This window comes from Neofelis nebulosa, chromosome 12 (genome assembly GCF_028018385.1).
Source record: "Neofelis nebulosa isolate mNeoNeb1 chromosome 12, mNeoNeb1.pri, whole genome shotgun sequence".
Classification (NCBI taxonomy): domain Eukaryota; kingdom Metazoa; phylum Chordata; class Mammalia; order Carnivora; family Felidae; genus Neofelis; species Neofelis nebulosa.
Window position 1 is genome coordinate 78718058 of NC_080793.1, and position 26265 is coordinate 78744322.

At 42.0% G+C, this 26265-nt stretch overlaps 1 protein-coding gene across 5 annotated transcripts in view; it reads left to right on the forward strand.

Annotated features, from left to right (window-relative positions):
* TRPM6 (transient receptor potential cation channel subfamily M member 6) overlaps positions 1-25688 on the forward strand; it is a 202895-nt gene extending 177207 nt beyond the window's left edge. For all 5 annotated transcript variants that reach the window (XM_058695681.1, XM_058695682.1, XM_058695678.1 and 2 more), the window contains 10 exons: positions 17-75; positions 1840-1865; positions 5669-5719; positions 7192-7257; positions 9196-9482; positions 9770-9852; positions 10615-10820; positions 17620-17671; positions 22118-22224; positions 24829-25688. In XM_058695681.1, the coding sequence (XP_058551664.1) occupies positions 17-75; positions 1840-1865; positions 5669-5719; positions 7192-7257; positions 9196-9482; positions 9770-9852; positions 10615-10820; positions 17620-17671; positions 22118-22224; positions 24829-24962 (1071 nt within the window). In that variant the 3' untranslated portion in view covers positions 24963-25688. The remainder of the gene's footprint in view (positions 1-16; positions 76-1839; positions 1866-5668; positions 5720-7191; positions 7258-9195; positions 9483-9769; positions 9853-10614; positions 10821-17619; positions 17672-22117; positions 22225-24828) is intronic.
* Positions 25689-26265: the final 577 nt, after the last annotated feature.

Sequence of the window (26265 nt, forward strand, 5' to 3'; positions counted from 1 at the left end):
TTTCCCTTCCACTCAGGATCTGAGCAAAAAGTCCTTGTGGAGCTCCAGGAGCACCAGCTTCAAGAGGAACTCCCTGTGAGTATTTCTTTTTTTTTTTTTTTTTTTTTTATTTTTGGGACAGAGAGAGACAGAGCACGAACGGGGGAGGGGCAGAGAGAGAGGGAGACACAGAATCGGAAACAGGCTCCAGGCTCCGAGCCGTCAGCCCAGAGCCCGACGCGGGGCTCGAACTCACGGACCGTGAGATCGTGACCTGGCTGAAGTCGGACGCTTAACCGACGGCGCCACCCAGGCGCCCCTCCCTGTGAGTATTTCTAAATGTACGTTTTTAAAGCATCTTTGGCTTCTTTTTTCTTTAACATGATTGGGAACAAAGGTTTCATGGGGTCAGGAAAAGAGGGGGAAAAACGTGTTTGCAGTGATAGTATTTTTCTCTTGGTAGCAAGAAGGAAAATCACTTATTCTCCAAGTTTTCCCATTTCTGGCACTAAGATCTCACCTCAGTGCCTCTTAAGAATATAATGAAACACATATTACCACAGCAGATTAAACATTTGCCTTTTCAGTGTCAAAAAAAGCACATGCAGAATAATGAGTATCCCAACTTCTCTGACAGATAAGATTGTGAAATTTGCGTTCAAGAGTAAGGACAAATCTGTCTGGCCTAAAGAAAAAGACTGAAAACCTGGTAGTTTTCTCTTTAGATTTTTTTTCAGATCGTTAATTTTAGTTTATGAGGTTTATCATTTTTATTTTTGGTTTCTCATGAACATCCTAAGTGTCTATCAAAGCAGTAACTCTTTGAGAAGGATGGAGACGTAGCAAAGGGAAGATAGGGGTTGGGAGAGAGAGAGAGAGAGAGAGAGAGAGAGAGAGGAGATAGAGAAGTCACATGGGTGTAGGCTTGAGTATTTTCCTGGAATTTTATTTATTCCGAGAAATAAAGTTTGAAAACCAGCCAAGCAAAATTATTGTATTTCATTTGTAGTGTTTTCTGGACTTCTCTAGTTACATCATCAAACTGTCTGTACAGCTGGGGGAACAGAATTCTAAACCATCTAACGTGTGAAGGCCAGTTGATCCTAAGCACTGGAATGTGACTTGCAGTTTTCAGCCAGCGCTATTTGAGATGGCCTTTTTTTCTGGAACTGCCATCAAGGTCTCTGTGTGCAAGCCTGCCTCTAGACTCCCAAGTGCACATGACTTTCTCCTCCCAGAGGTTCAGTAGTTTGTGCTCATGCAGAGTACTGGGTTATTGCAGCATGAAATTAAACAATAATTGTAATTGTACTTTCTTCCCTAAGGACCTTCAATACTGGAGATATTCTTTGAATGCGTCTATTCAGACTTGCCTGTGGCCACTTGTGCACTTGAGCAGGGCAAGTAACAATTTACAGAGAGTTAATTTCAGTCCATGAACATTTAGGGGCCACGTGGGCTAATGAAACTGATTTGTAGGCTTGTCCGGAGACATTCACAGACTCATTTGTAGGCATCTGCTTTGCATAGTTCAGGAACCTTTAGTTTAATTGATCCAGAACAACACAAACACAGTGAAGTCTTATATTGGTTAGCTTAGAGCGTGTGCAGTAAATGAATCACACACATATGTGGTATTCATTTTTGTATGAAAATAATCGCAGGGTTGCAAACCATTTCTCTATTGATAGAGATAGGTGTCAAACGACACTTCTTTCAAAGAAAATACACACACACACACACACATACATATAATATAGACATATAGACTCTGTATTGTTACTATTGCACATACTTTTCCTTTTTCTGGTCATTGACAGATTTAAAGAATTATCTAAACAATTTTCGTTTTTCAAACAGGTTGAGAAGTTCAAATGGAGTTGACAGTAAGTTTTTGTATTTAAACATGTTATTTTTCATTTTACTCATGGTAAAGTTCACTGCCCTGCTGAGATTTTTGTAGTTCCTGAAGTTCTATTTATGATTTTGCCTATTATACGAAGTAGAAAGTTCAGTAGACAAGTAGAAAGTTGATTGTCTTTCTCCACATAAATCAGGATTGATGTATGGTTTAAAGTTTTCTTTTGAACTGCCTATTTTTGACAGTGATTTTCCAATTTCCTCTGTGAGTGAGAATGTTTCCACTGAGCTCATTTCAACTGTTCGACCACTCTTCCTGTCAATTAATGAGCTTTTACATATAGTTCATTAAGAGCTATTCATCTTATATGTGGATACCCTTTCCGTATGGTTCCTGTAGGCCTCTGTGCCCCAAGTGGCTGCGTAGGGCTAGGTCATGGGAGACAACTCCCTAGCAAAACCACTCTCAAGGCTGTTCTCAAACTTCACCACAGCCTACAAGCTCCTTTCCATGTTCTTGACCTCTTGATGCAGATGGGGTTCCTTCTCTTCCACGGCCTTGTTCCATCCCACTTTCTCTGGTTTTCAGTAGCTCTTGCAATGGCTTCCTTCTCCTTCAACTGCGTACATATTTAAGTCATTTTCTGTACCAAAGAAGCAATAACTGTTTTCTCGATGTTACCGAGCTTCCAAACTGCCACTTCTATCCACCTCGAAATTAATGAGAAAGCATTAGCATTTGCTCTGCATAGTGCCTGTCCCCACCACTCTACTGAAGCTGCGTTCTACATGCCAAATCACACAACCTTTTTTTTTTTTTTTTTTTTTTTAGTCTTCACGGAACTTGTAGCATCTGCTGTTGACCATTTTGTCCATTTTCAAAGTTTCTTGGAGGCTGTTCTTCCTGGGCTATTAATTGTATTACTTTGTTGCCTGGCGTTTCCCATCACTCACTCTTCCTTTGCCCAAACTGGGCCTCTTACTCATGTATACTGCCTTTCCCAGCCCACTCCTCTTAGCCATCAACTTCGTTTTCTAACTCCGTACTACCCCCACCTCCCGCCCCCCATCCTTACAAGGTGTCTGTTTTGCCCTACCCCACTGCTTCTGCCTTACAGCCTCCAACATTTATTTTCCTAAGTAAAAAAGTTTTGCCCTTTGTTTCATGTTAGCATTTCTGGTGGTTTCTCTCCCTTTGCACTTTCCCGCGTTCACCCTGGAATTACCTTCTGAAAGATGAACCGTCACTTATGTCGAAGCTTCCAGGGGCTTCCCGTTACCTACAGGATTGGCTGCAAATTCCTTAGTTCTTCTCCGTGCTTTCGACAGCCTGGCCCTCATCCAAATTTCCAGGCTCAAGTTCATTCTTTAGGTCAACATTTCTGCCACATAGAATATGACCACCTTCCTACGCACCCCTCCACTTGAGTGCCTAGAAGACATCTCAGGCAAAATGCACCCTCTTCTTCCCCACTCATCTCTGGAAATGACAACTCCATCCTTCCAGTTGCTGAGGTCAAAGTCTCGCCATCATATTTCACTCCTGTTTTCCCACATCCCCGCTTCCAACCCATCCCTCAAAATATATCAAGAATCTGACCACTTTGCTACCCCCATGTACCACTCTTCATCTTGATCCTGGGTTACAGGATGGCCTCCAAACTATTGCTCTCTGACGGTCAATTTCCAGAGTGTAGCCAGAGTAACCCTTTTAAACTGAGATTCTAATCAAGTCACTCTTCTGCTCCAATGGCATCTCATCACACTCTGTAAACTCGAAGTCCAAACAGGCTCTACAAGGCCCTACTGATCTGCTGCCCCTCCTCCCACTCTCCAAACCCGTTTCCTCTCGGCACAGTCCACTCTGGCCACACTCTCTATGGTCCTGCCTTTGGGCATTTGCACTTGCTGTCGCCTCTACCTGGAATATTTTTCGTTTTGCCATATGACTATCCCTCTCTTCCTTCACATCTCTGCTCACATTTTACCTTATCACAGAGGCCTTGCCTTTGCCACCCTTAAAATAATAGCCTCCCTGTCTCCCACACTTTCTAACCCTGTAGCTTGAATATATGTAATACTGTATGCACTATGTATTTACTTGTTTATTTATTTTCCTTTTACTAGAATGTAGCCAGAGATTTTACCTGTTTTTTCTTTTTCTTTTGTGTTTTTTTTTTGTTTGTTTTGTTTTGTTTTTACTGCTCCTCTCTCAAGCACCTGGTAGGTGTGGAATAAATATGTTTTGAATGAATGTGAACAGTTCCTTCCCACAGTTCCTTAAATGGTGGAGCCGGAACTGAAACTCAGCTTTCTCAGATTCAGATGTCCATACTCTTGAAGAATATCACATTGGCATGCCAGGGTGGCTCAGTCGGTTAAGTGTCTGACTTTGTTTCAGCCCAGGTCATTGCCTTATGGTTTGTGAGTTCGAGCCCTGCAAAGGGCCCCGTGCTGATAGTGTGGAGCCTGCTTGGGATTCTCTCTCTCTCTCTCTCTCTCTCTCTCTCTCTCTCTGTCCCTCTCTCACTCATGTGTGCTCTCTCCCTCTCAAAATAAATTTAAAAATTAAATCAAAAAAAGAATATCACGTCGAGGAGCTCCTGGGTGGCTCAGTCGCTTGAGTGTCTGACTTCTGATTTTGGCTCAGGTCATGGTCTCAGGGTTGTGGGGTCAAGCCCGTATCAGGCTCCGTGCTGAGCGTGATTTGCTCTCTCTCTCCCTCTGCCCCTCGCCCCCACTTGCATTCCCTCTCTCTCTCTCTCTCTCTCTCTCTCAAAAAAAAAAAAAGAGTATCACATTGCTTGTCTATGAAGGTTCCATAAGTCTCTGTATACACCTCTATTACATTACTTAGCCAACCGTGCTGTGACCATAGTTTACATGTCTTTTGCTCTCAGTATTTCACAGTTTCTTTTTTCAAGGGCAGAAGCCATAACTTATTCACATCTGTCTTGCCCAGCATGACCTATAGTGGCAGCTGAACACTTTTTAATTTTTATTATTGAGTGAACTGAGAAAGAAAGAAAGTCTTTTCTTTGCTGATGTTACTTTTTACCAAGCACCCCCAGAGGAAGGGATTTTTGTTCCTTTCCTTATCCAGCAACAAGAAGCCAGAGAGATCTGTGAAATTGGGCTCATTATGCTGCTTACTCTACTAGGTATAAAGAAGTTGCCACCGTGAGACTAAAGTTCTCCACTTTAATTTTAATTTTATGAAATGGCAAAACTGTTGCAAAGGATTTCTCTAGAGCCTTGTAATTTAGGACTTGAGAAGGTAGAAGGGAACCAGTTAAACTTGCGGGAGGTGTTCCCAACAAAGAAGTCCCTTGGCATCATGTTCCCCACCCACTTCTTTGTTTCTGGTGTATGCCTCTTAATTTGTTTTCATCAGTTTGTTGTCATTTTAGGTCAGTGAAGTGGACTGCTAATAACTTGGTATTAATAATGTCTTTATATGGGCACTGCGTCTTGGTGGGAGCTCAGAGAATTGTGCTCTGGGGATGTCATGAAGTGTGATGGGCAGCCGAGTGTCTTCCACAACCCAGAGGTGTAATTGGTTCAGAGGAAATACATCTTTGAGGCTAATATTACCTGTCTTTCTCCAATTCCCTATATAAACATGTTTGGAGATATTACATTGATGATTGGAAGCTGTCAGGATACCATGCCCAATAACGTGGTTAAAGGATATTAGGCAATCTTTCTCAAAGACTGAGAAGCCATTGTGATTAACCTGTTCAATAATAACTCTGAAGGCAATATATTCATAAGCATGTATTTATCACCAGCCACGTAATTAAAATGCCAATCTTCTCTACAATTTCAGAAATCTCAGCCTCCTTAAAAAGCCCTCAAGAGCCTCACCATCATTATTCAGGTAGGACACATGCACCTAGACATGTCAACTGAGCTAAAAGTCTGTGATTCTGCACTTGTGAACAGGAGTATTGATGAATTTTGAAGTATTGATACGACTCCCAACAAGATGTTATTCACTCTCATGAGAAGAGCATTCAGATTTCTTATCTTGCCATTTACTTGGGAAAACAAATTGTTAGGATTTAAGAGAATATGGAATTAAAAAGCATTTTTTGTCTGTATTTGCAAGTTCCAAATGGTGAAGGAGAAGGGTGACCTTGAGATTTAAAAAGTCCTTACAAGTCCGAAGCCAGAGATCTCCATATTTTGGATGGGGCCTAAAACTAGCTCTTTGAAGGAGGATTTTATACCCTCCCTGGCTCTCAAGTGAACATAACCACCGAATGAATGCCAACCCCACTGAGTAAGTTCAACAAAGACACCTTACAAGGATGTCATTAAACAAGATGTCAAGGGTCTTGACTCTCATAAGCAACATTGCTTCACAGTGCTTCAGTTGTCTTTCTTTCAGAGTGGGAGTAATTGTACTTGCCCTTCCTGAGGAACAATCTGCCAAAGGGCTAGTAAGAATTAAGAGGGAAACACTTTGAAATGCAAAGCGATGTAACAACCAACTGGACTTGTGCCATTGATTGGTCTTCTGCGTGTCATTGCTGTCAGCATTGGATGAGATGATACACAGCCAAGCCTTTTACACGGTCTTTTTTACACAGCTCAGCACATGAGTGAGAGTTTATTGGTGTGACAGTTACCGTTACTATCATATCAAGGTCATGTGTTCAAGGTCCACTAATAGACTGCCTTTTCCTAAATTCTCCTCCGTAGTGAATAGTGTTTCAGTGGATTCCAGACTCCACATTCTAGGCTCTTATAACTGGGTCTTTCAGCTCAGCAGTAATAATCCAATATTTTGACTCCAGCTGTCAACTCTAGAAAGTCTGGTGAAGAATACTGGAACTCATATTGACTCTGATCTGTTAGGATACGGCTCTTAACAGGAAAATGCAGATCACTTGCTTCTAATTAAAACTGGTCTTCGGTTCTCTCTGGGAAAAGAAGGTGAACTGTGCAAAGTCAACAGTAGATGTCCCCACAGTCCACTGTGCATTAGATTTGCTCTGGAAAAGACCGACCAGAGAAGGAAGACCACAGAATGCTCTCTAAAGGAAAGTTCCACATATGTATGGATTAGTCTCTGATGTGATGTTCGGGAGAGTGGAAGTGACAGCCCTACCTCGGACGATGTTATGTAATCTCATATAGTTCGTAAGACTGGGGTATACTTCCTGTTGAAGGCATAGTTTCTTTTTAAAACTGGGTTGTGGATAATATTTTTGATGAAAGCAAAAGTGAGGGGTCTTTGAAATGAACATTTTCTGTGTTGTATGAGTAGATTGATGTGGGGGAGGCTTGCTGTGCATTCAATCCACTGACGCATACTTAAAATAGTAAATCTCTTTTTGTTTGCAGCCATTGAAAGGAATAATTTAATGAGGCTTTCTCAGACTATACCATTTACACCAATCCAACTGTTTGGTGAGTGCCATTTCTACCTTCTTGAGGCCGTGCCAGGGCAGAGGCATAACATCTGAGAAGCAGAAACCACTTTGCATCGTTTTAGCTGAAGATTTTGCTTTGCTAGTGGTTGCGGTTTAGTGAGACGAATTTCCTAAAGTGGAAATTCTTGTTAACTGCCTAGCCAGCATCTAGGGTCAAAATCTAATGCTGTAGGGATGGGACCGATAATGAACAGCAGTTGGGAAAAAAGCAATAATGTTGCACCTGGCATTCACTGATGTAAGGCTGGAAGTAGGAGAGAAAAGAACCGTCCAACCATGTGTAATAAACACAGAAGAAAGAGATAAATGTCAATACGGTAAAAACTAACAGGCATCTGAAGGGAAATGCTTTGTGTATTGTTTTTTTGTTTGTTTTGTTTCATGTAAACTAATTGCTCTTAGCTCAGAGAGTAAATGCCACTTTTAAAGGGTGAAGTAGTAAGGAAAAACAAGCTCGCATTAAGCCAAGACTACCACGAGTCTTGCTGTCCAGCCAGCTGACAATGTAACAACTCTGTCCTAGATCTTAGTTCTCTTCATATGGGGACAGATCAGGTGGCTTCTGATCAGGGACGCAAAAGCCTTCTCCTTCCTCATGACTCCATGGCTAGTTCTGCAACTTAGGAGCTCTGCTCTAAATCCTCTAAGTATTTAAGTATTTAGAAGTCTAAAGAGACCGTCAGTGGCATTTATCTGGGTACCAACAATAAGTATTCGAATTATTTATTGAGTATTGAATAAGAATTACCTAGACACGTTTTTTTGGTAAGCAATTCAATGCAAGAGTGAGTAAATAGATTCCTTTCTTGGTAAATCAGTATCGTGTTAGAAACAAAACAAAACAAAATGGGCATTTAAAGCAGAGGTATAAGGAGAAAATCAAACACAGGTTGGGCAGAAACTGTGTCTAGAATACGTTCCTTCTGTTATGAAGCTTTAAACACTGTATTAGGTGGAGTCTAAGACTCCTAATACAGGAACACTGTATTAGGTTCCATTAAAAGTGGAAGTTATCTAGCAGTTATAAAGAGCATTTTGTGTCTAAAATCTATTAAGTGGGCTTGAGTTGGTATCTGAGGTTCTAGTTCACGTTAGTGAAGTTAACATATTTAATTTTTACAGCCACCCAGTGAGGTGAGCATTATTTTCACCTTCATTTTACTGCTGAGGAAAGTGAGGCTTTCAGGAACTTGTCTAAGGGCATAAAGGAAGGAGGGGGAGGCTCTGGGATATGACCTTGGTGCTAACTCTAGCTGTGTTTAAACCATGAGTTCTCAGTAGGGGTAATATCACCCCTAAGGGAGCAGAAACTTCTTTTTATGTATAAAGCACAGGTATCTCTATCTCTATATCTGTATATATCTGTATATGTCTGTATATAAGTATGTATATTTCTATGTATATATTGTATGTACATGTCATTATACACACACACACACGTACAGTACATGCATGTATCAGTGCATGTACATACACACAGTGTATTTTTAGTATTAAAATGTCATGGAAGGGGGAATTAGGGAAAAATCTAATAAGGCTTTAAAGGGGATGGTAATGAAAACACAGGATTAAACTATCTCTTTGGACGTATTTGTATTTAACAAAAGAAGCATAGCTCTGCTACTTTGATTTTCATTTTGTCTGGTTATAGTTTATAATAAGAACAATTTAATTCTTATATATCAGCTGATGCTTTGTCCCTTCCTCCTCCCTCCCTCTCTCTACCCCTGCCCTTTATGAGACAATAATGTGGCCAAAATCCATGCTTCTGTTCTGTACTTGTTCCTGCAGAGGTGAAATTCCCATTCTCTTCTGTTCATTGGGAAACGGAATGAATTCTGAGCTGTTATTTGGGACGCCGTCCCTGTCAGACATGAGCTACCATTGAACTTCTCACCTGTACTTCTTTTTGTAGCAGGAGAAGAGGTAACTGTCTACAGGCTGGAGGAGAGTTCCCCTTTGAATCTTGGGAAAAGCATGTCTTCTTGGTCCCAGCGAGGGAGAGCCGCAATGATCCAGGTGCTGTCCCGAGAGGAGATGGGCGGCGGGCTCCGCAAAGCCATGAGGGTCGTCAGCACCTGGTCCGAGGATGATGTTCTCCGGCCAGGGCAGGTTTTCATCGTGAAGTCCTTTCTACCTGAGGTTGTGCAGTCATGGCACAGAATCTTCCAGGAGAGTACTGTGCTTCATCTTTGCCTCAGGGTAAGTCCGAGAGCCAGAGCCCAGCTGGATAGGTCAAAGAGTGGCGTTCTGGCTACATCCTGATTGGAGACCATTATCCTCAACCCAGAGGATAGCCTGTTCTGTTCTGGAAGTGGTGGCATTTCATTATTTTTGTTTTGTAGAGCTTTTCCTTTTGGAATAGAGTGCGGTCGGAGCTGAATGAGGCTAAAAATCACACTGGGGAGGCCTTGAGTGTTTCTGTGATCATTGATCAGCATGCATATGATAGCCAACTAATACTTTTGTCAATGCTCCCAATTTTGTAGGAAATTCAACAACAAAGAGCTGCTCAAAAGCTTATCTATACTTTCAACCAAGTGAAACCACAAACCATTCCCTACACGCCAAGGTGAGTATAGGGAATAAGGGCACCCCAGTCCTTCATTTTGAATAGGAACTTCTCTCAATTTCTTCTGAGCCCTGTTAGTCATGAGAAATGCCAGACCCACAGGGTAGTTCTCCACAATCTTCTTTTTGGGTTATTCCTTCCACAGTCCCAGAGACTGGTAACAAGAAAGTTAGGTGTCCCAGGAATATCTTGGCTTAAACACTGAAGTTATGTGAGTGGAAGAGAGAAGTTCAGGCAGAGACCATGACTAACTTCTCAGTTACATGAGACAGGGAGACCCTAGATGTCGTTACTAAGGTCCGGGAACATTATGGAAGAAAAACCTTTCTATTTTAAGCAGTTTCTTCCCCTAATACCTTAGAGAAATTAGGGAACTTTTTGAGAATGAACTCTTGTTACTTTTGCTTGAGTGTCTCAAGATGCTTGCATTAGTGAGATGGATCATAATTCGGTGCTGGGGATTATGGTCAAGTTTTATTGTTTCGTTTTTAAGGAACTCTATAGAGCATGGCAGGAAACAAAGTTGAGTCCAGTACTCATAAGGGATTTGGAAGGTTTCCTCAAAGAGAAGGGAGGTCGGTCGGCATGGGAAAATCTCTCAATCTTTGCATTCTGTCCCTGCCACAGAAAGGCAAGGGCATGTTCATTGAGGCTGCCTCGAGCGAGAGTTAGATAATCTTCCCTGCTGCTGACTGTCTGGTAACGTGAGTTTCACCTTTGCTGCCTTGTGGGGACTCACTGGCCTCCTTTTCACCCTCACAGGTTTCTGGAAGTTTTCTTAATCTACTGCCATTCGGCTAACCAGTGGTTGACCATTGAGAAGTATATGACGGGAGAGTTCCGGAAGTACAACAATAACAATGGTGATGAAATTGCCCCCAGCAACACGTTGGAGGAGCTGTTGTTGGCCTTCTCTCACTGGACCTATGAGTATACCCGGGGAGAGCTGCTGGTTTTAGATCTGCAAGGTGATTGATCGCCGAGGACTTGATAAAACAAGCATGAGGCACAGTTCAGGAACCACTGACCAGGGATCCTTTCTGCATGTCGTTGTCAGCTACATTTGACCCTGGCTCTTTCTTTGCTCAAAGCCACAGTTAAGGTCTTTCAGTGGAGACATTCCCTGATAGTGTATGCTTTCTTCCCCTTGATTTGAACACTGAAAGATGATATCAATTTTCCGAGTGTATTTATTATTTGTGAGACTGTGCACAGGGTGAGAAAACAGGCGGGTGTCCCAAGAAATCTTGCAAGAACCAGGATGGACAATGTATTGAGTTGCCCTACCTGGCTTTGAAGGGAGGTAGGACCATTTATTTCAGAGACTTTGGACAGTGGTGATCATGAGCCCCTACTATGTTGCTTCCCATTTAGCTCCAGAGAAAAATATAGGCTGATGATTAGCTGCCTAAAATTTAAGTACGCCTGAAACTTTGATCTCAACGGGGAATGAATTTTATACCAAATTTTCTAGTTTTATGGCTTTATGGCTGGGACTTAACATTCATAACAGCACTTAGACACGTGTTCATACACACAGGAAAGTCATTTCTGGGGGCATTTTTCATGATTTTGAGCTCAATGCTTTAGTAGTTTATAGTTTCCCTTGCTCTCTTTGCTGTGTACCTTGATATGACAGTTCATGAACATGCAAACTCAGTCTGAGAGGGGCGACACAGTACACTCATATTTAATGGAAGCCTCTGATCAGCGAGTCTCTCCACTGTCAACCTCCCGTGTGACTTAAAATCCTGCAGCACAAAACTGAGTGTTTCCAGCAGGCTTTCCTTGCAGACACAGAACAAAATATGTATTAAGGTCAAAGTTTAGTCCTTGGGCTCACTCACTGGGGCTTTGGTTTTAAATAGGGGATTTAGTCCAGGAAATTTCATAGAAGTTATCGGACTTAATCCTAGAAGCAGCACCTCAAGGTAGATATTATGGGGAATTTAGGCCCAGGAGGTTTATAAATGTTAAGTTTTTACTTATTTATTTTGAGAGAGTTAGAGACAGCCTGAGTGGGGAAGGGCAGAGAGAGGGAGAGAGAATCCCAAGCAGGCTCTGTGCTGCCATCGCAGAGCCTGACGTGGGGCTTGAACTCACGAACCGTGAGATCATGACCTGATAGGCCCAAAAAGTTTAAATAACTTGCGCAAAGTTGCACAGCTCCTAAAGAGGGAGCCAGGATGCAGACTGAAGCTGTTTTGACCATCTATGTTCTTTTCTTCTCATGGTACTGTCTTTTGTTTCTTTACGAGTTTCAGAGGACATAACCATGTTATGGTTCATTTAAACAGATTGGGCTTATCCCTTGTGCTCTCTGACTTCCCCACCTCTCCAATCCTGGGATTCTGCACCGGAAGCCAGGCTTGGAGGCTGGGCACAGTCAAGATAAATAATCCTGGGGCATCGTGAGCAACATCCAATACATTTTGATTGAAATTTGTACCATGTGCTCAAGGATGTGTATAGACTTTTTAAAGTACACATAAGTCCTGCTGTCTTTTCAGATCTGTACTGTTTGCAGAGTTGAGTTATATTTCTAACCCTCAAACACAATATTTTAGGAAGCAATATAAACAAAAGTTAAAACAGTCAACATGATTCAGCTTTTAAACCAGCAAGTACGTGATCCATGTAAACTCAGCATGCTGGTGCCCAAGGCATCTGCTTTTGTAGCTCATGTTGGAGAGAGGTTGATTGTTTTCATCTGTATTTGAGTGTCTCTGCTTTGAGTTTTGGGTGGAGTTGTTTAAAAAGAAAAAACAAAAACAAACAAACAACAAAAAAAAAAAAACAACCAAAGAAAAACTTTAAGGAATTAATGATGACTCTTTAGTGTGTTTTGTATTCCACTTGAATAGGTTTTTCTTTAATGATGTTTATGTTTGGGGATTTTTATGTCTCTAAGTAATCCAAAGTGACATTAAACAGAACAAATGCTGCGTTGATAGTCTTGGGGGGGAAATGGAATTAACTTTATTCTTTTACTGGGCAATTATGTGAATTGCAGAACTAGGCCACTCCAAATAAACGATGTCAAAACACTGACCTTCAAAGAAGAGGAGAGTGGACATCATAGAACAAGCATGAAGAAATTGAGATACTTATTGGAGAGTTTTGGTCAGTTGGGGAGGCCTGAATTTATGGAAGAATATGAGTCCTATAATAGTAACTATAAGCAGTTACAGTACTACCACCAGCAGCAGACATCTACCAAGTATTTATTTTCCGTCAGGCACTTGGGTGAAGACTTCATGCATTACGATATTTAATCCACACCAAGTTGGAAAGGAGAAATGGGGAGAATATATGTATTCTTAGAATACCTTAATGGTTTTTGGTTCAGTTTCGTATTTGATTGGTTAGTATTGTAGTCTTTGGAGAGACGATGGTACCTTGTTCAGATGGGTTCAGAGTGGGCAGAGATTGAGAGACCTACTGGCAGCAGTTTGGAGAAAGAGCCCTAGGTCGACAGTGTTAGGGTCTGACTCCTGGCTTCACCATGAATTAGCTGTGTGACCAGGGGGCAGCCACCTTGAGTCCCACTTTCCTCATTTGTAGTGGGAGAGATGATATTATGCACTTAACTCATTGTTAACCCCTTATGTTAAGGAGCTGAAATGAGGCAAGTTCTTGACACATAGTGAGTCCTCAGTAATGTCATTTATTGTTGTTAGTAGTAATCTTTGTGTGACTCTTTATATTTATTTATTTATTTATTTATTTATTTATTTCTTACTTATGTGTTTTTTTTTTTTGTTTGGTTTTTTTTTTTTTTGATAGAGAGTGTATGCATGAGTGTGTGTGCAGAGACAGAGAATCCCAAGCAGGCTCTATGCTGTTAGCATGGAGCCCAGTGACTCACCAGCCGTGAGATCATGACCTGAGCCGAAAATCAAGATTCAGAAGCTTAACTGACTGAGCTACCCAGGCACTCCAAACCTCTGTTTGGGTTTTTAAAATGGAAGCGAATCAGGGCGTCTGGGTGGCTCAGCTGGTTAAGTGTCTGACTTCGGCTCAGGTCATGATCTCATGATTGGTGGGCTCGAGCTGACAGCTCAGAGCCTGGAGTCTGCTTCGGGTTCTGTGTCTCCCTCTCTCTCTGCCCCTTCCCCACTCATGCTCTGTTTCTCTGTTTCAAAAATAAATAAACATAAAAACATTTTTTTAAATGGAAGTGAATTGTCATCAGCTTGCTGTGGCTCCCTATTGCTTTGGGAGAAAGAAGGAATGAGGAACACTCTGGCAGTTTTTCTTTTTCTTTTTCTCTTCTCTTTTCTACTTTCTTCCAAAGGAGTGCCAATCACTAACCCAGGAGTTGCCACACTGGGCTTGGATGCTGAACTCTAAGGAAAGGCTTGACCAATTTCTTTTTCTTTCTTTCTTTCTTTCTTTCTTTCTTTCTTTCTTTCTTTCTTTCTTTCTAATATTTATTTATTTTTGGGAGAGTGCAAGCAGAGGAGGTAAAGAGAGAGGGAGACAGAGGATCTGAAGCTGGCTCTGTGCCGATAGGTTTGATAGCAGTGAGCCCAATGTGGAGCTCAAACTCATGAACCGTGAGATCATGTCCTGAGCCAAAGTCAGACGGCCAGCCGACTGAGCCACCCAGGTGGCCCAAGGCTTGACCAATTTCTGATCACTTGCAATTATATTGTAGTTTTCCAGTTTCTTTCCATTTAAAAATCCTACATATGAAGGCCTGCCTCATCATCATTAGATGTAAAATCCAACATTTAATCCCCAGCAATAGCAATGAAAAACAATGATACTTCAAATTACAGTGGTCTAGAGCATTCTTTTTTTAAAAACTCATTATATTTTTCAAAGAACTTTGGAAGTATAGGTTTTTATATTCAGCAAAGCACTTTCCAGAGTAAGCATTTGCATTAACACTGTCATAGTGAATCCTGCTGTTACAAAGAAGGTAACTTATTTCCAAGATGTAGAAGCTCACCAATGTATCCCAACGTGGTTGGGATCAGAATGTACGTGTCTGGGTTTCTCACAAGGCCATGCTGCGTACTACGTGCACATGGGCATTTACCCTATTGAAGTTCGGTAAACACGTGCGATTGGGATTTTTGGACGTTGAAATGGCTAGTTTTCTTCCATATTTTCTCACTCACTAGAACGTTCCTTCTGCCATTGGAAGGCCCCAAAGTATGTATTTAGTAGTTACACTTTGAATCATCAGACTGGATTTAGGGATGTAAAGGTTTGTGGAAATTCCACTCTCATTCTCCTTGTGGGATTTACTCATTAGGTAAATGAGATCATCAGAACATGATTTTACCAGTGGTAAGAAAATACAGTTTTACCTCACAAGAGCTCTTGATAGAAAAAAGATAATAAAAATAGCAGTTGGCATGTTTTAGCTTTCTCTGGGTCACTTTGCTAAGCAGCTTGTATACAATAGTTTACTGAATCCTCAGTAAGTGTATAAGATGAGGCCCATTATTCCGCACACTTTCAGATGAGAACATTGAGATTCAGAGAGATTAGAGAAGGTGTTCAGGTCACATAACTAGAAGACAACAGAGCCCATGAGTGGGACCCAATCCCTTTGACTCCTGATGTGATTTTGATAAGACGTTTTCTCCCCTATAAACCTCCTTTTCTCCCATCTACATGACCTCTTTAAGTACTCTGCATATTCCCAGCTTAAATTTACAGTTTCCTCAGCCATCAGCCTAAAGCTTTCGTCATTGCTAGAAAGTTTCCGGCTTAAAGTTAGGTCTGAGCTTAAACATGAAAAGGATCTGTAGCCTTTAGTCTCTGTTGATGGTATTCGCACTTTCTGTCTGTTGTTCTGTTGATGTACTACATCATTAGAAAAGCAGGGCCTCTCTAGGCTGTTCGTTCTTGTATCTATAATAAGAAAAGGTATAAAGAGCTTCCTGTGACTTTTTCTTTAAAAAGAACAAAGACCGAGCAAATCACATTTTACACACTTCCCCTTGAGCCTGAGTTTCAGCCTTACTGTTACTTTCCCTGTACAAAACCAGTGTACAAAGAGATTCTAAGCCAGAGGCTCTTAAAGAAAATTCAGAGGGTCTGTGAACTTTGATGAGACAACAAATTACACTATTATTTTCACTAACCTACAACTGAAATTCATCATTTCCTTTGATTATAATGGAGACCACAAACCACAGTGGTATTAGGAGTACCCATGACTGTTTGCAATCGCAATTACCGATATTAACATAGCACTTTATGATGTTGGCAGATATCTCAAAACACTGTTATACTATGTATTACTTGATGTTACGGTAGTTATAGACTTGCACTAGATTCTGTTATTTAATGTGTTAATAAAGAAGCACATGTATTGCAGTATAATTTAAACATATTTTGATGACTATTTCAGTATCATTGGTTTCCTCTGCAATCTTATGTATTTAAATTATGCATTTTAAAACGTTATTCTGAGAAGGGGATCCGTTTTGTTTCCCCAGTCTGGCAAAGAGGGTCCTGACACAAAAATGCTTGGAAACTCCAAAAACAGGTTATTTTCCTAAGGAAGTCAGTTTCTTGGAGGAAAGAGCTATAAACTATAAGGGTTACATTTTCTTGTGAAAGATTTAACATATGGTAAAACATACCCAGCATGGCAGATATTACTACCATCAGAAACATCTCCCTCACACTTAAAAAAATTTTTTTTTAAGTTTATTATTTTGAGAGAGAGAGAGAGAGAGAGAGACAGAGTGTGAGCGGGGGAGGGGTAGAGAGAGAGGGAGGCACAGAATCTGAAGCAGGTTCCAGGCTCCGGGCTGTCAGCACAGATCCCGACATGGGGCTTGAACCCACGAACCACGAGATCACGACCTGAGCCGAAGTTGGACACTTAACCATCTGAGCCACCCAGGCACCCCCTCACCCATTTTGTAACAGAGTCACTCTGAGTGTCAATTGCCATTTTGATCAGTGTTAGCACGGAATTACACTTACGCTATCCTTTTATGCTTTGGTGTCAATTTTTTAAAAAGTAATTAAAAAGTAAATTTTACTGAAGAAAACCATTTCAGAAAAGTGCACACGACATAAGCATATCTTTCAAGGAATTTTCACAACCGAGACATATGTGTAACCAGCATCCAGATCAAGAATTTGGGAGCATGTATATTCTCCTGGATATAAATGCTGCGTATATAGCATTTAATGGGTGCCTTTGATGGTGCAGTGGTTGTATCTGCAGAACCACACAGCACCTGGTGCCCTGCCGAGCACTGACGGACTCCACCTACAGAGACCGTGGCCTCATGTGAGGGACACAGGCTTTAGCTCAATTCGAATCCTGTCATCATCACTCGTGAACTGTGCAGACTCTGACAAATTGCTTCATCGTCTTCGAACATCAATGTATTTATTGGCAAAATGAGGCTGTGAGGATGCTCATGCTTTCCCTTTATGGTAGCTGAGAATTAGAGAAAATATAATTAGAATGTCTAGTATAGACAAATGGTAAATGAGTGATGGATACCACCGTCAGTAACTGTGAATACATCGCCGAGACATTCATTTGTGGCCTCAAAGTTTATAATAGCATAACAGAGGGTGTTGCGGGAGACAGTGAATTTACTAAAATTTTCAAGCCCACCTGGACAGTTTTTATGGTACATTTAATTCACATAATGTCGAACTTACTACAGGGTGAATGCAAGTTTAAAGAAAGAAATTAAGATTCTGGTTATTGTTTTCTTGAGTTTCTGAGGAAGTGAAATCCCCATTTGCTAAATGCATTTTCTTTTTTCTTTGGAGGTGTTGGGGAAAATTTGACTGATCCATCTGTTATAAAACCTGAAGACAAACAGTAAGTTAATTTATGATGTTCTCATTTTGAAAATCGCACTTAACACGTTGTACATGGTTTTATCAAAATAATTTTTAAACATTTATATTTCTTGCCTAGCTCCTAGAAAGATTTTGAGGCAGCTTATGTTTTCATAGAAGCTGGATATCTGTATTGGATATATATCTATCTATATCTACCTCTGTCTAATACCATAAGATTTGTTTTTAATGCAGAACTTAGGAAATGGGAACAAAAAGAACATATGGAAATAAGATGAAATTTGGAGTTAATACACATAAATGGAAAATATAAAGACCAATGCCGTAACCAATGCAAATTTAACTCTGAGTTTTCTGGTGGCCCAAACAAAAGAGAAATATGGGTAGGTTCAACTTCTATAGGCTTTGACACGAAAACAGTTAGTGTCATAGGAGAAGCAAAGATTTCGTTGTTGTCTTCTCATTGGAGTCACTGCATCTCACGTCTTCGATCACATGCCTATAAATTGAAAGGCATCGAGTGTGCTATTCAGTCACAGCAAATCTACAAGAGGCCAAGAAAACAGGGCCTAAATATGAAGCATCAGACTGTCTGACTAAATTCAGGGATGCAGTTTAAATTCCACAGAAGAATGAGTCATCTGCCTGTCCTTTGAATTCCCATGGGCATTTGATCCCGGAAGTAGGCTTTGGGGAAAGTTTGGCAGCGGAGGGTCTGAGGTTTTATTCTTCTGTTAAAGGTGATCAAAGGGACTTTGATCAAAATGGTTAAGGACTGATCAAAATGGCCGACAACAGTGCTTCCCAAACATGAGCTTCCCTCACAATCAATCACCAGGAGAGCTGGTTGTGATTCAGTGGGTTTGGGGTGAGGTCAAATAAGGTAACAAGTTTCCAGACGGTTCTGATGCTACTGGCCTGGAGACGACACTTTGAGAACTGCTAGCATATGATAGCTTGACCTCTCAGTTGTCCTAAGTGTCTGTACTTGGCCCCTGGGTTGTAGAAAATAGATATGAAATGATCTATGCGGTCAGTCTTCATACAATAACACCTGAAATTTTTACCTCTCTCCCATAACACTCATATTGTAAACATTCGTTGCTTTAATGCGCTATTTTTTCCCCCTCAACTATTTACTCTAAATATATTCTCATGTGTAGGCATCTATGCCAAGAGGTTCATCTAAAAGTGTTTTAGCTATTTCTTTGGACTAGGTGAGTTAGAGAAGATAAAGGTCATCCATAATGCTCCTATGCATACAGTTCCTATGATATTTGAGCATAGAATGCATATTGTAACCTTTAGGGTACAGATAAAGGCTTTATTATTTTTTATTTTAGCAGATATTATTTTAGGATATTATTTCTTCCATAGCACCATGTGCCCAAGGGTTTAGAGTACGGACCTTGTACTATACATAGTACTTCCTTTATAAGTTTGCAGTGAAAAACTTTTTGCATAAAGAATGAACCAAGTTTATGTATACTTCATCATCTATTACATTTTTGACCTTGATATGTATGTCATTTAAAGTGACCTGAATATTTCCAGCTTCTAGAATTTAAGAAGCTTATATTATCCCACTTGACAGTTGAGTATTTAATTGCATTCTGTAGGCCAGGGGGTCTCGGTTTCTATTAAGGTCACCTAGGAAACTAAAAAAAAAAAAAAAAAAAAAAAAAGCTTCTCAGAATGAGTATCAAATCAAAATTTATGGGGATGGAGTCCTGATGTTTGTATTTTTTGAGAAGTCACCTATGTGATTCTGCTGGGCAACCAAGGGTAGGGACCTCTTGTCTTACGGCAGACTCTATTGTTTATGACTTGAAGGTAGGAACTTTGGAAACTGATCGGATGGTGTCACTGTAGCCTGCCTGGTTTGGTGGGGTTACTTCATTCTGGGCACAGTGGGTTTTTCTGGTGAAGATAACTATTTTCTCCCAGTGGTGGCAGGTCGCGTGTAATTGGTTCAACGAGGCACACGTTTTTGAGAGCCTTGTGTGACCAACCTGCCACAGACCAGTGACAGCAGCACCTGGGAGGTGGTCAGACATGCAAACCCTCACGACCCTCCCTAGAGGTACTGAATCAGAGTCTGAACTTTGACAAGATCTGCAGGCGATTTGGGGTAACTGGAAGTTTGAGAAGTGCCTGTTGAAGCAAGTGCCTTCACGTGACGCTTGCTTTGCCCTTCACAACAACCTTGGAAGTAGGCGTCCTCCTTCCCGTTCCCAAATGAGAAAGCTAAAGCCTGGTGAAGACGCTTAACTTGCCTACGAGGATGAGGGGCCAATGAAAGGGAAAAACCCTCTACCAAAGGAGAAGATTTTTTGTGGTACGGCTTCTACTCTAATCTATAGTGCCTCTCATCTCTGCTCTCTCGCCAGACTTGTGCACGTGAGGGCACCGTCAGGGGGCTTCTCCCCCGAAGCCTGTCTGGCCACTTGGTGTGCTTCCTGGGGGTCACCAAGCCTCTCTGGAGGCTGCCTCAGTCATTGGCAGTTAGGGATTGTTTTCCACTCACTGCCTTGATGGCTTGGGGCATTTGGCAAGTCCGAAATGATGACGGTGGTCATTAGATGTTCTTTACTAAATCTGTGTGTACATGGTGCTAATTGGCATTCTCTCACTTGTGGAACCAAACTACCACTTGCTTTTGCTGGGCTGTGAAAGATCTGGAACACAGCTTGTTGTTGTTGTTGTTGTTGCTGTTTTTAAACTTTGCCAAGACCTCAAGGCTGTCGGCATGCGGTAGGATCGTACATGCAATAGATGCATGTGAATGTTTCTACGACCCCCTTCCCCTCTCCTCTGTACAGGGAGTGGCCAGACCCCTCATACAGGCATTTTAGAGTAACTTTGATTCTTTTGCATTAACTTTCACAAAGCTCATCGAGGGAAATTGTTTAGCTTAAAGCTTTTATCTGAGAATCAATGTGACATCCCTAAGTGGGCGGGGGTGCGTTCTGCTTTACTGGGAGGAAAGGAATGGCAGTAAGGAATCCAAGAATGAAGTATTCCCAACAGGGTCCCGCTTGACAGAATATACGAGGAATGACTGAAATAACACTTTCATTTTTCACTCTATTGGCATCGTAAGAGATTTGGTACAAAATATCGAGCGATTCTACTTTTTCTTTTTTTTTTTCTCCCACATTTGATTTCACCAGATGTACTGAAAAAGAGGAATAGTTAACTAGAGGTAGCTTACGCAGCCGGGTAAATACCACCAGAGCTGCACTTTGTGAGGGCGATCGAGTGACCAGGAAAGTTAATCCTGGGTGTCTGTTCACGTTGTCTTCCCAAGAGATTTCCTCCACCTCCCAGCCTCAGAGCAACGAGGCAATCTGAGATCAAACTGACATCAACCCTCATTCTGAGCTTGGCACATCTTCAGAGCAGCTACTGTTGTTCTGCCAAAAGGAAGTGGAAATTGAGATAAATGTTTCAATACTCAGATGGAAAAAAAGTTTTTTTACACCACGTCCCTTTTTGAAAAACCACATTCCTTAGAAGCGGAGTTTATTGTTTCCTTTTGTGATAGTTTGCTTTTCTTTTTTCCTTAAGACGTGGCATTTAAGAGTGGTAATTGAGTTCAGATTTTAAAATGTGCCGTTTCCACTCTGCATGTCATTAAAGTGTCAGCTTCCCTAAAGTTGCTTTGGATGTGCTCCTGGTGTACTCTGTTTCACGGTGTGCAGAGCATCCGCCTAAAGAAATCGTTGTCTGTGACCTTATCATGGACAAACTTTGAGGCTGGAATCTGCCAGGGATCTGCTTTATGGAGTACTCAGAAGGTGCCTCATCTACGCTGGTTCTGTCTGTAATTTTGTCACCTACAATTAGGGTACATAGTTCACTTCCACAAAGTCAATGCCGCCCGTAGTCTTGTCTTCCCGCAAAGAGCCCAGCTATAGCAGTTTGCAAGATAAAATCCATCTGTCCGAAGTGCCGTGAGTGCTGGAAGTAGGGTCTTGTCAGGCACTTATTTTTGAGGATACCAACTATTTTCAGAAAAGGATTTGGGTTTGAAACAATGTCTTTGGATCTTTTCAGAAGGTGTGTTCCCATAGTACGTTTATTTTACTTTGTACCTCACCTTTCGAGTATTTGAGTAGAACATTTGGTCACAAATGTCACTCACTCTCACCCCATAGGCATTAAAAAAGGGTCTCACTGTATTTTGTTTTAATGCGGTACATAGAAAATTCACTCTTCTTCTATCAGATTAGCGTTGAAATGAGTTTCACAGTAGGTCTTGGAGTTGGGTACAAAGATTTAAGTGCATTTGAATTTTAAATTCGCAAACCTAACATTGTTGCTTTCCCCAAAGTGCTCTATTCTTTGTTGGCTCCTTCAAGTTTACTGGGTTACTACGGGATACTGTTCGGTATCTCAGAGAATCCTAGCTGAGCCCTTTTCCTTCACTGTGATCTCATTGATATTCTGATATTTCCTCTAGATCAAGAGGAATGGTGTTTGGACCAGCCAATTTAGGGGAAGATGCAATTAGAAACTTCATTGCAAAACATCGTTGCAACTCCTGCTGCCGGAAGCTCAAACTCCCGGGTACGCTCCGAACAATTCTATTTCTCTCTTAGTAAATCTCTCCTAGAACAACATCCTTTGTAACCTGGGATGGAGTCGAAAATCTCAATCACATTTTTATCTCATTCACAGTCGAGTCCTGACTTTCTGACTGCAAATTTTTCAAGTCTCTGAAGGGATTAAAAGGACAGGGATTTACTTCAGGTTCTGCCAAAATGTGATAAAACAACATTGGGCCCAATACTTGTCACAGTCTCTCCAAGGGGAAAGGTTTACCAACTTAATTGGGGTAAAATTGAACTGAGGCAGGTCTCCCCCGACCCCTCCCTCTTTGAGTCCCGTGTGGTGTCCACAGGATTTCAATCCTTATTTACCCATTGGACGCTCGGGACCGTGGAGTATCTAGGGAAACAACAGCTGTCAATTAAAATAGTGCTTTTCACTACAAAAACCGGCCACATTAAACATATATTGCAATGTGTATTTTTAAAAATTTGATTTGATAATATGGCACACTTTGTCCAAAACTGACATAGTCTCCATAGAAAAATATTCTTAACAGAAAAGCAAGCAGCAGGAGGTCTGTGTCCTCCAGACTGGCAGTCCTACTCTGTCAAATTCTTTTCTTTGATCTCAGAAGGGATGCTTCATGTCTGTCTCAGCGTGTTCCCTCTTTTCCTTAGGTCATACCAAACTTGTCCTTAGACTGGCATCTCACATATTTTAAGCAGAGTGGTCCTTCCTGCCTTAGAATAAGTGAGCATGCCCTGAATTGGAAATTGGTAAAAGATCATCATCATCCGTCGTAGCTTAGGGTGGAGTAGGTGTCAGTTTACAACAAAGAAGGGCAACTTGTAATCTCTTTGGAGATAGAGGTAGGAGGTTGAGAAGCTTGTGTAGGCATGGCATGGCATGGCAGAAGACTGGGATTGGGATCAGGCTTCTAGTTCCAGTGGGAAATAGCCTGGCAGCCAGGGGTGATGGATGGTTGGGTTGGGGGAGAGATCAGACTGGAACAGCAGAGAGGGGGGCTCTCACTCTCATCTTGTAGCTGCTCGGGATTCTGTCTCACGGCCACACGGCAGACTTGAGCAAAGAGATCAGTTCACGGCATGGTGGCCACGCTCCCCAGTGGCCTCCTCTCTCTGGCAGACACAGGGACTGCATCTGATCGGCTAAGAGAACAGGAGACCAGAGACATAACTCACTGCTTCTGTCCTTGAGTCCAGTTAGCTCTTCTGCAAGATTAAGGTTGAGATTGTTTTTTTTTTAAACCCACCATGGTGGGTTTTGAGTCATTCAGTAATTCTTCCAATTCTAGGCTTAATATTTGTTTTCTTTCAAAACCTTAGTTAACACATTTCAGTGGAAATAAGGAGTACCCTCATGTATTCAGACATTTGGTAATATGAGTATAAAAAAGTCTTAGTTAGGAAAATAGAATTACAGGTGGATTTTTCTTTGGCCTTGATTATGATTTACTTTTTTTTTTTTTTTAAAGGAAAAGTAATTTAAGATAGTATGTAAGAGCATAGAATTCAGAGCCAGATAGGTTGAGCTCATATCCCAGTAATGCTTTTTACTAACTATGTGACCTTGGGCCTTGATTTTCTCATCCACAAACTGAGTATAATAGCACATAGCTCATAAAATTGATGTGAGGATCGAAGTAATATACGCATATGTTCCATAAGTGCTGGTTATCAATAAACTAAAATACGTATTCATTTTATGTCCAGATAATCCCCATATAACATTAAAAAGGAAAGTAAGGAGTACATATTTAAGGTTAATCTTAATCAATACAGCAGTAAATGCTACATAAACACCAAAAGCCCACCCTCCTCCATAAGCTTCTCCCTAGAGATTACACTCCTATCAGTGCTTTCTTTTGATAATTTCCTTTTCTTTTTTTTTTTTTTTTAATGTTTATTTTTGAGACAGAGCACGAGTGGGGGAGGGGCAGAGAGAGAGGGAGACCCAGAATCGGAAGCAGGCTCCAGGCTCCTCCGAGCTGTCAGCACAGAGCTCGACGCGGGGCTCAAACACACACCGTGAGATCATGACCTGAGCCGAAGTCGGATGCTTTACCGACTGAGCCACCCAGGCGCCCCAATAATTTCTTTTTCAAATGGAAGAAGGAGGCTCTAAGGAGCATAGGATCCAGTAACTGGATGAAGCCTTCCCAGGCAGCATCAAACCTACAGACAGCTTTGTCGTAGAACACTGAGCACTGAAATCTCGAGTCTACCTTTTTGGCTGAGCTCCCTGGTCCTACACACCATTCAGCAGCGAAAATGCCCTGTTTCCAGGTTGGCCTCGCTTAACTCCATCCAGGCCGTGCCTTCTAGGGTGCTGCATATTGAATCCAGCAACCAAATCTTTCTTCACTTGCCCCAGTGAACACAAACCTACGACAGCACTGGGGAGTTAGACTGACACGTGGACACGGCGGGGGGCAGGGGTGGTGGTTTGGACATGGTGGAGGGTGAGTTTCACGTATCTGTGACCTGAGGAGGCAGGGTCCTTTCTGAGCACGTGGCCAGACCTGAAGTTCAATTCATCCGTGTGAACACTACCTTCTCGAGGGTCCCCCTATAACTGTCTTAATTGCTTTCCTTGCAGATTTAAAAAGAAATGACTATTCCCCTGGAAGGCTAAATTCCACTTTTGGACTGGATACCAAAATAGAACCAGCCGAGGGGCCTCCGGCGAGGGAAGGGGGTGGGAATTCTCCAGAAGACCTCACACGACTGTGAAAAAGGGCAAGGAGAGGCAAGAGGACACCAGTACTTGCCCTCCCTTCGGTGGACTCTGTGGGAACAAAGACCGACCGGAGTAACATCCATGACACCGGAGCCTCTGTCAGGACGGCCTTACCCCGCGGCCCTCCTTGAGACGTGCCTTCCGAGCCTCAAGTGTTGTCCTGCCTCAAGACCTCATTGGTGTAGATGGCTGGGCTCCCCCGGATGCTGCCCTGTGTGTGCAGTGCTTTGCACGTGTTCATCCTCCTGTAGTTGGGAAGGAAGACACTCGGACGAGCCCCTGGGGATGCTGCTCCTTCATACCTCATTGCTTTAGCCGGTTGCTTAGAACCCTTGGAGCAGGACGGTGGGCACTGAAGGACCAGGGAGATGAATTTAATTTATTTCCTCGCTTCACTGTGTATGCCGACTCTAGCCCCCACCGCGATTCATTACCTCACCCACACGTTGTGTTTCTGTAGGGACACGCACGTTAAAAAGGCATTTGACTTCTCCTCTCTCCTTTCCTGAAGCGTAGGGCTTTAAAGAGCAACCACAAGGAAAACGGTGGAATGGGTGTATTTGCATAGACTGGAGCACACTCCCGCGCAGTCTCACCGGTTAAAAAAGTTAGGATCCTGGTGAAATCTAGATGGGGCTGAGGTTTTGTCAGTGAATCACACGATGCCTGGACACTTCAGTTTCCTCTGAAAGAAAGGAAAAGGGAAATCTAAAACAAATGCTCCTGCATCCTTCTTCATTTTTTTTTTTTTTTTAAAGGGGAACAGGGATATGTAGAAGTAGAAATTGCCAAGAAATATTTTCCCTTCCCTTAAGCTCAGGAGTACCGTCAGTTAGAGTTGGCTAAGCCAACCTCTAAAACATGACTCCCTTTTCCAAAGCTTCGTATATAATATTACGGGCTAAGTTACTCTGTCAGGTCCTCGGGGGAAAGATGATGTTTCTGACTGAAAACGCATTTCAAAAGTGTTTGCTTCGTCCCAGTGCAGAGTGCTGGTGGCTTATAGAGGGCCATAGTGTACATTTCAAGTACGGCCCGAGAACGTGGTATCAGTTTCAGAGGCTCAAAGGAAGGCTGCCAGGGCACTGCACTGCACAGAACCTTTGGGGGATCAGCCATCACTCTGTTGTACTGATCGGGGTCACCCCACCTCAGAACTAGCATGAGCTTTTTACACAAGGAGGGAATGGAGAGTTTGGAAAATGTCAACTCCTCTTTATCTCTAGCCCTTACATTAGCTGGTTTGCTTTTTAAGTGACATGCCTGCATTTCTAGGTTATGCTTCAGGGGAAAAGT